The following is a 12,114-nucleotide window of genomic DNA, read 5'->3' on the forward strand; positions in this document are numbered from 1 at the left end:
GTCCAGCATGTTGACACTGGGGTGACCGTGAGCAGGCCACTGTGCTCCAGCCTGGGCAGCAGAGTGAGACTTCAACTAAAAACGAAAAAGAATGAACTGTCAATGCATGAACAAACATGGATGACTCTCAAAGGCATTGTACTAAGTGAAAGATGCTAAACTCAAAAAGCTGTGTCATTCAGGAAAAGGGAAAATTATCAGGTGGAGAATAGGTCAGTGATTGCCAGGACTGGGGCAGGAGAAAAGGGTTTTACTGCAGAGGGGAAGTACAGGGGAATATTTTATATGTAATGGAACTGCTGTGTATCCTGATTGTGGTAGTGATTACATTGCTGTGCATTTGACACATAACTACCATAGAACAATACTTAAAAAAATAAAATTTTACTGTAAGATAAAAAAGAATATTTGGGGGAATTAATGGACCACTGAATGTTTTGTTTTAAACTAATTTGTCTTATAGATGAGTTCAGACATGAAATAAGCCTTGCTGTTCCCCATGTAGTTCTGGAGAAAAATAGTCATTAAGACTCATTTGGGACAAGATTATAATAACATTTACTAGAGGATCACAATTTTTAAAGTACTATTTTACATCTAAATTTTGAATTAATTGAACTATAACCAATTGCTTTTCAATATAATTTTATTAGTAGTGCTTGGACATATGTATAGTTTATCTCTGTTGTAATAAAATATGCTCAGAGTAAAATAAGTTTCATATTGTTATCTGTCTCAATATCTACATGAAAATCTGTGTTCATTTTGTCCTTTTAAAAAATTTGTTGGCTACTCTGAAGGCTGAGGCGGTAGGATCGCCAGAGCCCAACAGGTCGAGGCTGCGGTGGCCAGGAGCGGCCACTGCACTCCAGTCTGGGCGACAGAGTGAGACTCCAACTCAAAAAAATAAATAAAAATAAAAAATAAAAAATTTGTTGGGTCAGGCATGGTGGTTCATGCCTGTAATCCTAGCACTTTGGGAAGCCAAAGAGGGAGGATTGCTTTAGCTCAGGGATTTGAGACCAGCCTGGGCATCATAGTAAGACCTCATCTCTACAGAAAAATTTTTTTTAAAATTAGCTGGGTGTGGTAGCATGCACCTGTAGTCCCAGCTACTCCAAAGGCTGAGACGAAAGGATCTCCTGAGCCCAGGACTTCTGAGGCTTAGTGAGCCATGGTCATGCCACTACACTTCAGCCTGGACAACAAAGTGAGACCCCAACTCAAAAAAAATTTTTTTTTAAATGGTTGACTTGGAATGCTTTGCAAAGAAGATTTTAGAGGGCCAGGCACGGTGGCTCATCCTGTAATCCCAGCACTTTGAGAGACTGAGGTGGGAAGATCACTTGAGCCCAAGAATTTGAGACCAGCCTGGACAACACAGCAAGACGTTGTCTCTACAAAAAATCAAAAGAAAAAAAATCAGCTGAGTGTGGTGGTACATGCTTGTATTCCCAGCTACTTGGGAGGTGAGGCAGAAGAATTGCCTGAGCCTAGGAGGTCATGGCTGCAGTAAACCATTGTGCCACTGCACTTCAGCCTGGGCAACAGAGTGAGACCCTAACTCAAAAGAAGAAGAAGAAGAAGATTTTAGAGGCTCACAAGGTATAATTCATATTGCAGAATTTACATTGTGCAGAAAAAAATGATACATATGACTTCCATTTGAGTAATGGAACCCTTCCTAGGGCTTTCTCAGAAGTAGATGGATAATATATATAATATACATTCTCTAATATCAATAGTGGCTATGTTTTTAGACTTAAGAAATTAAAATAGGTACATTCTAAAGAATCTAGACTTGTCCTGATTGTCAAATTTAGTTCAGGGAAAAAATGTGTAATAAGAAGACTCTTGAAGTGAGGGAAAAACAAAATGTATTTTTCCATCCTAAAAACTTAAATAATGCATATAAATTTTATCTTTTGTAGTGTTCATTGGACTCTAATGGTTAAATATCCTTCATTTTGGTTGCTTTATAGCTGTGGATCGGTCAGTTTCATCAAGTCTGCCAGATGCAAGAGATGCCTTAGTGAACGCTGTAGTAGATTCATTGTCTGCATATGGCTCAACTGTCTCAAATTTACAGCACTCTGGATTGATAGCTCCCAGCTCCCTCAAGTTGTTTCCTCTCTATGTTTTGGCCCTACTCAAACAGGTAGTTGTTATATTTCATAACATTTTAAAAAATTCTCAGATACATTATACAAAGAACTAAAATCTAGGTTGTTGTTTTTTAATATTTAACTAAAGGATTATGCACTTTAGCATTAGAAAAGTTTTGAAGAACAGGAAAAGATCAATGGAAAATGAATGTATACTAATACATGATGACTTTAGTGAAACTATATCCTCTCTTTCTTATGTGTGAGCAGTTTGAATAATGGTCTTAATCCATTATTATGGACTCTTAATATGTCCTTCTGGAAAGGGATTCTAAGGGCAAGGTCTAATATTTATTGAACATCTTTTCATGTCTCCAGAATCATAATAGGTGTTATATACATGCATATATACGTATATATATATTCTTATCTAATCCTTACAACAGCTTAGAGAAGTATTATTTTCCTTTTTTCTTACAATGATAATATAGCGCAGAGGAGTTAAGTAACTTCCTCTAACATTACACCTGTTAAATGTCAGAGCTGAGAATTGAACTAATTATGTCTGATTTAAAGGCCATTCTTGTTCCATGATTGATAGTATGTATTTGTTTTAATATTTGTCCACTATATTTGTATTTTACTTGAAAACTTTTCTTTTTCCTTATAGAAAGCATTTAGAACGGGTACTAGCACACGCCTGGATGACCGTGTGTATGCCATGTGTCAAATAAAGTCTCAGCCACTTGTTCATCTAATGAAAATGATTCATCCCAACTTATACAGGATAGATAGATTGACAGATGAGGTATGTATTTAATGTACTTTAAATTTTAAAATTTGAGTATATTTGAGTTTCTTAATTCTACAACTAGAATAATATACTGCCAACCATTTTTTGTTGGTTTTTTTGTTTTCATTCTTCCCCCCCATGGTAATTATACATTAAATAAGGACACTGGCTATAGATCTGATTGGGTGGTAGGATGCTCAGATACTGTTGACAGTTATGAAGTTTTTAAAAAATGGTTTGATACGAGAAATAACTTATCTGTAGGTTTAGTTATAATATTTATTACAAAACTAAGTTGGAGAGTAGACATTTCCATTTACATTTTGTAGATATGACTGTTTCTGATATGATCAGCTGCAATTCTGATTATAAAAATCTGATTTCCAATAATAATTTTAATCTGCAAATATGCAGTGTGTTTTTTCTTCCTTGTGTGAAAACTATATTCTTTGGAATTAGCATTAATTCCAAATATAGTATCATGTCACCAAAGAAATGTAAAAAGGTAGCTTGCTATGCAGCAAAATAAACAGTCACATTTTGGGGCTATCCTGATCCGAAAAGGGAAGGAAATGTGACAGATCATTTTATGTATTCATGTTTTTACTTTTTAAATGTGGAAACATTTGAGTGTCTTGGTTGTACAATCAGGGTGGTAGTGTATAATCAGTATTTTTTCCACCCTGCAAAAAAGTGTCACTCTCCAGTATTTCACAAAGAGTTAATGGCCATTAGATCCCAAACCGTAATGGTAGTAATGTAATCTTATTCACATGACTTTTCTCTTCAGGGTGCAGTGCATGTTAATGACAGGGTTGTACCTCAGCCACCTCTTCAAAAACTGTCTGCAGAGAAGCTGACAAGAGAAGGTGCTTTCCTTATGGACTGTGGCTCTGTAAGTACTTTCTACTAGCAAAGCTTAACACTATTTCTGCTGACAAAAAGAAACGTGGCCAGGTGAGGTGGCTTACACCTGTAATCCCAGCACTTAGGAACACCAAGGTGGGCAGATCACTTGAGACCAGGAGTTCAAGACCAGCCTGGGCAACCTAGCAAGACCTCGTCTCTACCAAAGATTACAAAAAAAGAAAGAAAGAAAGACTTGTGGAGTTCAGCTCTATTACTACACAGCAGGCAGTGAAGGGTAGATTAGGAACTGAGAAGCAATTAAATTGGAAACTGACCCTCTAGAGGCCAATTTACTTTAAACTTTTCTTAGTTAGACATCATTTTATATTGATAATATGACATAGGTTAATAATATATTTTTTTGAAAGCAGGATGTATTGAGATGACAGAAAAACTCCCACAGTGGGAGGGGACCCGAGGAGGTTGCCCAATAAATTTTAATATAGATTAAAATTACTTCTATACTTGGTAGATAGAAGTAAAGAGGTAAATTCCTGTCTTCAAGGACTTTACCATCTAGAATCTAAAATTTAAAAGAACCTCAAGAATTTATCTAGTTCAACTTATATCCATTGTCAGAAATCTCGTTAATAGGAGTTCGGGAGAAATCACTGGGCAGGGGTAATGGTGGAGGGTGTCAGAATACTTGAGATAGCTTCAAAATGATACCTTAGGAGCCAGAAAAGGATTGGAATCACCACAGAAGGGAAGCAACACGTGAGTTATATAGATGGTAATTGAAATAGAGGATGAGAAATATAGTGAGTCAGATATCCTGATTAAAGCATTACATTCCTATTGGGAAAATAAGCAAAGAAGAAGAAGGTAAAATATGTTTTATGGGAAGCCTTAAGATTTAAACAAAGAAGATAGGAACCAGTCTAGATTCTTAGATTGGATTAACAGTGTGCCAATTATAGGTTTCCATTTTACTTTTATGTTTGTCTTGACCTCTATTATGCATGATAACTTTGAGAAAATTAGCTATGATAGGTGCTCTTAAGTACTGGGTTGATGCATAAGTTCATAGCGTTTTTACTTGCCCTTGGAATACAGGTGTTACATAATGGTTAACTGGCTACAGTTTGTAGCATTTGCCAGTTCTCAGGTTGACTGAAGTAGTTGTTGTGGATTAAAGCATCTAAACAGTCTTCATCAAAGCCCAATGGTCTTCCTGAACATGGAGAATCACTTAGGTCAAATGGTCTTCTTTAAAATAACGATACCATTTTCTTGCCATGCTTTCCCTGGTGGCATTCTCCCCGTATGCAACCTAAGTGTTTTCAAGCTGCCTCTACTGCCTTTATTCTTCTGTTAAACTCGAATAGAAGAACATGTCAAGCCGGGCTCTGTGGCTCAGCCTGTAAATCCCGCGCCTTAGGGAGGCTGACGTGAGTGGATTGCATGAGCCCCGCGGGTTTGAGACCCGCGTGGGCAAAGGCGAGACCTCATCTCTACAATAAATCAAAAATTAGCTGGGCTTGATAAGCACACGCCTGTCGTCCAGACTACTTGAAAGGCTGAGGCGTAAGGATCGCTGGAGCCCAGCAGGTTGAGGCTGTGGTGGCCGGGAGCAGCCACTGCACTCCAGTCTGGGCGACAGAGTGAGACTCCAACTCAAAAAAAAGAGGAAGAACATGTCAGAAGTGTTCATTTTCCCCACTTGACACTTCATCATCTTTAGCCCACAAATAGCAATAACTTTCTTCAGATCTGCAAAATGCGAGGTGTATTCACAAACACAACATTGTCACTCCAAATGACAAATGACAAACACTCCCAGCACTGCAGTGTTGCCATGTTAAAACAAACGCTACACACTTATGCATCAACTTAGTGTTAGAAAGTTGTAATGTTTTGTTACTTTTTGTTTTTAGGTTTTTTACATTTGGATTGGGAAAGGCTGTGACAATAACTTCATAGAGGATGTGCTTGGGTATCCTAATTTTGCATCCATACCACAGAAAATGGTTAGTAGATTTTATACGATTTTAACTTTCTGTTTGCTTGTTTTTAATTTTTTTGTTGACATAAAATGCATGTAAGATTCACCATTTAAAAATACAGAGTTCAGCCAGGCATGGTGGCTCACACCTCTCTATGATCCCAGCACACTTTGGGAGGCAGAGGCAAGAGGATAGCCTGAGCCCAGTGGTTTGAGACCAGCCTGGACAACTTGGTGAGACCGCATCTCTATAATAAATAAAAAAATAGCTGGGTGAGGTGGCACACACCTGTAGTTTCAACTACTTGGAAAGCTGAAGCAGAAGGATCACCTGAACCCAGAAGATCGAGGCTGCGGTGGCCATGAGTGTGCCACTGCACTTCAGCCTGGACTACAGAGTAAGACTCTGACTCAAAAAAAATAAAAATAAAAATACACAATTCAGGTGTTTCTTAGTATGTTCACAATGCTGTACAACCATCACTACTATCTAATTTCAGAACATTTCTATTACCTCGAAAAATAAACTCCATATCATATCTCTCAATTCTCCGTTAACCAAGAGGAATCACACAATATGTGACCTTTGGTGTTTGGCTTCTTTCACTTCCCATAATGTTTTAAAGATTCGTTCACGTTGTAGCTTGTATTAGTAGTTTGTATGGATATATCACATTCTGTTTATACATTCATCCACTAATGGACATTCTGGCTGTTTCTATTCTGGGGCTATTATGCATAGTGCTACTATGAATACTTGTATTTGAGTTTTTGTTTGAACATTTATTTTCAGTTCTCTTGGGCATATACCCAAAAGTGGAATTGCCAAGTCATATAGTAACTCTGTATTTAACTTTCTGAGAACCTTCCAAGCTGTTTTCCAACTGCTTTACCTTTTGATTTAAACTATTTTGCTAGCCGGGCTCAGTGGCTCAGCCTGTAATTCCGCGCCTTTGGAAGGCTGAGGTGAGTGGATTACCTGAGCCTGTGGGTTTGAGACCCGCCTGGGCAACTTGGCAAGACCTTATCTCTACAATAAATCAAAAATTAGCCGGGCGTGGTAGCGCGCACCTGTAGTTCCAGCTACTTGGAAGGCTGAGGCGGAAGGATTGCCAGAGTCCAGCAGGTTGAGGCCGCTGTGGCCGGGAGCGGCCACTGCACTCCAGTCTGGGTGACAGAGTGAGACTCCAACTCAAAAAAAAAAAGTAAACTATTTTGCTGATAATAAACATTATTTTTTCAGTTGATTTTTACTGAATGTGTGCTAACCAGTACCGCGGAAGTACAATTCTAAAAGCAGTTTGTATATGTAATTAATTTAATTAATTGAAAAGGAAGATCTACCTTATTCTTAGAAATTGTAGATATGTCTTTTTCCTGAAAAATTCAGTGTAATCCTTATTACAATCTGTTGTTTGTTTGTTTTTATTTGAAAAGTTAATCTCAGTTTAATTATAAGACTCAACAAATGAAGATAATAAGAAAATATTTGAAAAGGGAGAATAATGTCAGCAAAGGAGAAAGAAAGCATATGAAGAATAAGTTCTACTAATCAGATAGTAACCCTTATTCTAAAGCTGTAGTTCTGTAAATAAGCACTGTGATATTGGCATAATAAATAGGTCAGTAGAACAGAATAGAACTCAGAAATGGATCTAATTAATAAAAAATACAATATGGTAAAGATTGCATTTCAGATCACTGTAGGGAAAATGGAATATTAAAAAAAAAAAATCACAGAACCACTGATTAGCCATTCAGGCAAAACAAAGCTGTATGTTTACTGTATTCCTTACATCAAATTACTTTCAAGTGGATCAAACATTTAAACATAAAATAAAGAAACATGCATATCACTAGAAGAAATATTTGTGAATATTTATGATTTTTTAAGTTAATATTTAAATGAGTAAGTCCTTTGTAAGTCAGTGATTTGAGACATCAAATCTGAAAGCATAACTATAAAAGATTTCTAGTTGATAAAAATAAGTAAAGACAAACAACAAAATCATAAGATTGCCTATAACGCATAAGACTGAAAAAAGACTAACTTCTCTAGTATAAAAAGTTATCTTACAGGCCCATGGCTCACACCTGTAATCCCAGCACTTTGAGAAGCTGAGGCAAGAGGATTGCTTGAGCCCAGGAGTTTGAGACCAAACTAGACAACATAGTGAGATCCCATTTCTACAAAATACCCAAAGATTAGCTGGGCATAGTGGCATGTGCCTGTAGTCCCAGCTACTTGGAAGGCTGAGACAGAAGGATAGCCTGAGTCCTGGAAGTCAAGGCTGCAGTGACCCATGATCATGCCACTACACTCCAGCCTGGGCGACAGAGTGAGACCTGACTCAAAAAAAAGTTTTCTTACAAATCTTTAAGAAGATGTCTTCTCTACCTCTCCCCCTCAAAGAAAAGTGGGCAAGAGATTTTAACAGGCAGTTCATAGGGGGGAAATACCAGAGTGGCCATGTGAAACAGTATTCAGCCTCACTCATAATTATGGAAACCAAAATAAATTAGCAGTATAGGGTTTATTTTATTTGCCAGTGGCAAAATTTTAAATTTGATAATAATCATGCAAGTGTGGGACAATGAGCACTGTCAAATACTGTTAACTGGAGGGTATACAGTATTTATATAAACTTTTTGAAGGACCTTTTGACAATGTCTGTTAAAATCATATACTACTCCAAAGAATAGATCCTGTAGATGTATTTATAGAAGTAGGTGCATGTACATCATGCTTATAGCATCAAATCAGCAATATCTAGGCATTTATTTAAAATAAATGGAGCACTGAGGCACAAGCCTATAGTCCCAGGTACTTGGGAGGGCTGGGAGACTGAAGCAGGAGGATCGCTTGAGCCCAGGAGTTCAAGACTATAGTGTACCATAATTTGCCTGTGAATGGTTTCTGCACTCTAGCCCAGGCAACATAGTGAGACCTGTCTCTTTAAAAAAAAAAAAATACAATCTGAAGAGAATAGTATGCATGATATGTATTTTCAATTGTATTTTCAAAAATATTTTTATTATAAGAGCTAGATCTACTTAGAAAGTATCTGAAAAAAACTAACATCAAAATTGAAATTTTTAAAAATATTGATGTGAATTAAAACTATAATTAACCCAAACTTTTCTATTTACATTTTATTACATGCCATATATTTTGAGTTAGTTTACTGTTAAGTTGGCTTTGAAAAAGAAAAATCTTACATAGACTTTTAGGGTTTTTAAAATAACCTTGCATGTAGTTTTAAAATATATTTACATATCCATTTTTTCTTAAAATTCCTTTCCTTTATATTTAAGGATTAAAGGAAACATGAAATTCTGCTAGAATTGCTATTTTTAGAGTATAATATAATAATAATAATAATAATAATAATATAATGAGCCGGGCTTGGTGGCTCAGCCTGTAATCCCAGCACTTTGGGAGGCTGAGGTGAGTGGATTGCCTGAGCCCACGGGTTCGAGACCCGCCTGGGCAACTTGGCGAGACCTCGTCTCTTCAGTAAATCAAAAAAATTAGCCAGGTGTGGTAGCACGTGCCTGTAATTCTGGCTACTCGGAAGGCTGAGGCAGAAGGATCGCCGGAGTCCAGCAGGTCGAGGCTGCGGGGGCCGGGAGCGGCCACTGCACTCCAGTCTGGGCGACAGAGTGAGACTCCAACTCAAAAAAAAATAAAAAATAAATAAATAATATAATGAATACTTGCTAAAGGAATTTGGAACGTAATGGTAGCCACCTTCATTTGAATGTTTTCTTTAGAAGAAACACAAAGATGCTGCACAGTACCCATGACATACTAATCATTGTGTGTGTTTTATTGACTTAGCCAGAAAAATATAATAATATAATGTCAGTGACATGCTTATCCTTAAACCTATTTTATTGATTTATCCAGAGCAATATAAACAGATTTGCCAACAATTTAATTTTATTTGTTTGGTTACTGCAGTTGGGGCTTGGAAATAGACTGCTGGTTGTTGGTGACAGTGGACATTATAATTTAGTTATGATTCTGCTAAAATCTATGAGAATGGAAATCATTTCCGAATTATATTTCTTTTACCAGACACATCTTCCAGAGCTAGATACACTTTCATCAGAAAGAGCCAGGTCTTTTATAACTTGGCTTAGAGACAACAGGCCATTGAGCCCAATCCTTCACGTGGTAAAGTAAGTACTTTTGTAGGTTGATTATTAAGGTGTCTTTTCCTGTGCAATCTCTGTGAAACTGCTTATCTTCAGAGCAAGCTTTAAATAACATATTTAAAAATATGTTATAAATGTATTCTGGTGGTAGAATGTTATTGCTTGATTCATTTCCCCTGTGTTCGATTTTCTGATGTCCTCATATATTAGTAATTTTTTTAGTGTGCAATTATTATCTCTATATATGCATTTTTGTTTTATTTGTATAAATCTGCTGGGCACAGTGGCTCACGCCTGTAATCCCAACACTTTGGGATACTGAGGTGAGAGGATTGTCTGAGCCCATGGGTTCAAGACCAGTATGGGCAACTTGATGAGGCCTTGTCTCTACAATAAATAAAGTAATTAGCTGGGCATAGTGGTGTGCATCAGTAGTTCCAGCTATTTGGAAAACTACAGTGGAAGAATGGACTTAGCCCAGCAGGTAGCCATGAGCATGCCACTGCTCTCCAGCCTGAGCGACAGAGTGAGACTCTGTTTCAAAAAAAATTAAAATTAAATCTATGAGGTACAAGTGTAATGTTGTTACATGAATAGTTTGCATAGTGGTTAAGTCAGGGTTTTGAGGTGCATTTATAGATAAACACCTTTTTCTGCCTTCTAGAGATGAGAGTCCTGCCAAAACAGAGTTTTATCAGCATTTGATTGAAGATCGGACAGAAGCTGCATTCTCTTATTATGAATTTTTGCTTCATGTTCAGCAACAGATTTGTAAGTGAAGTAGAATAAAACTGAATAAGAAGAAAAAGATCCATAACCTAGATAAAGCATATTGTCAGAGAAGTTCATAGAAAGTTTGAAATGAAAGCATTTGTTGTTACACAACACAATATACAGTGTTCTGTCTGAGGCTCTGGCAAAAGGCAAAGGGAAAGAAAGAACTTGACAGATTTTCTTCAGCCTCAATTAATGGTAATGATGATGCTGTTTCTCCAGGTATATTTTGAGTTGGTTTCCACACATTTCCAGTAGTATGGCAGTACAGTGCTCTGTTTATTGCAAGCTGGCAATTTATGTAGCTATGTGGAATGATATGTCATAATGTAAAATTAGATGAATTCTTTTTTCTTATATTAATATAACATTTCTGGACTTGAACTCTGGCAAAAGATGCCAAAAGGCAGTGGTACCATGTTATTGTTTCTATGAATTACTTTTTAACAAGGAATGGTTCCTGTTCATTAAATGAATTCAACATTTTCCCTGTAAAAACAATAGAGTTTCAGTACATGAACTATAGAAATATATATATAATGTACATAAATGTTACATTTGTAAAGAAAATGTAAAAATGTAACTACAGAATATGAATTGCTTAAACTGTGCTGCATTGTTGGATGACAACTCTTTTTGTCACAGTTAGAGAATGAGGTTGACTAATGCGTATTATGAATTGAGTCCACAGAGGAAACACAAAACTCTTTGTAATTCTGTTAAATCTTTTATGTGGATTTATTTATGATCAGCCTACTAATTAAAAATATTTTGCTTGACAATATGGTTTGGTGGTTTTTGGGGGTAGTTTTTTGTTTTGTTGGCATATTTTTTTACATATAGGATATGTTGAATTTACTATTGGGTAAATTCAGTGATACTGCATTTCAATTAGTAATCTGTGTGAATCCATAAGCTTTCATTAGTCTGTGGACATTACCAAGTACTACTGTGTTTATATACTGAAAACAAATGGTGCTACTTTCAAAATACTCTTAATTAATAAATATAAGCTTAAATTGTCTTTCTCATTTACACTAGACTTTTTTTTCCTGCACACTTAACAGCAAAAGAAAATTTTAATAACATACGTGACCATCCTATTTATTGACTTTAAGGCTACCATCCTGAATTTTGAGAGTGATTTTATTTGAGCAAAAAATCTCTCATTTACTAACAGCTTATTTACCACAAAAATGTTGGCTGGGTGCAGTGGCGCACGCCTATAATCCCAGTACTTTGGGAGGCTGAGGTAAGAGGGTTGCCTGAGCCTACAGGTTCAAGACCAGCCGTGGCAACCTGGTGAGACCTCATTTCTACAATAAATCAAAAAATTAGCCAGGAGTGGTGGCACGTGCCTGTAGTTCCAGCTACCTGGAAGACTGAGGAGGAAGGATCACCTGAGCCCAGCAGGTAGAGGCTGCAGT

The 12,114-nt window shown here is 36.8% G+C and overlaps 1 protein-coding gene across 2 annotated transcripts in view; it reads left to right on the forward strand.

The window, feature by feature from the left end:
* Window positions 1-11,469, forward strand: part of SEC24B (SEC24 homolog B, COPII coat complex component) — a 76,284-nt gene extending 64,815 nt beyond the window's left edge. For both annotated transcript variants that reach the window (XM_021707393.1, XM_008074730.2), the window contains 6 exons: window positions 1,983-2,158; window positions 2,776-2,913; window positions 3,689-3,793; window positions 5,685-5,777; window positions 9,834-9,937; window positions 10,578-11,469. In XM_021707393.1, coding sequence (XP_021563068.1) covers window positions 1,983-2,158; window positions 2,776-2,913; window positions 3,689-3,793; window positions 5,685-5,777; window positions 9,834-9,937; window positions 10,578-10,692 — 731 coding nt within the window. In that variant the 3' untranslated portion in view covers window positions 10,693-11,469. The remainder of the gene's footprint in view (window positions 1-1,982; window positions 2,159-2,775; window positions 2,914-3,688; window positions 3,794-5,684; window positions 5,778-9,833; window positions 9,938-10,577) is intronic.
* The last annotated feature ends 645 nt before the right edge of the window (window positions 11,470-12,114 follow it).

The sequence above is a fragment of the Carlito syrichta genome, unplaced genomic scaffold (assembly GCF_000164805.1).
Source record: "Carlito syrichta isolate Samal-C Ts95f unplaced genomic scaffold, Tarsius_syrichta-2.0.1 Scaffold317361, whole genome shotgun sequence".
Lineage (NCBI taxonomy): Eukaryota > Metazoa > Chordata > Mammalia > Primates > Tarsiidae > Carlito > Carlito syrichta.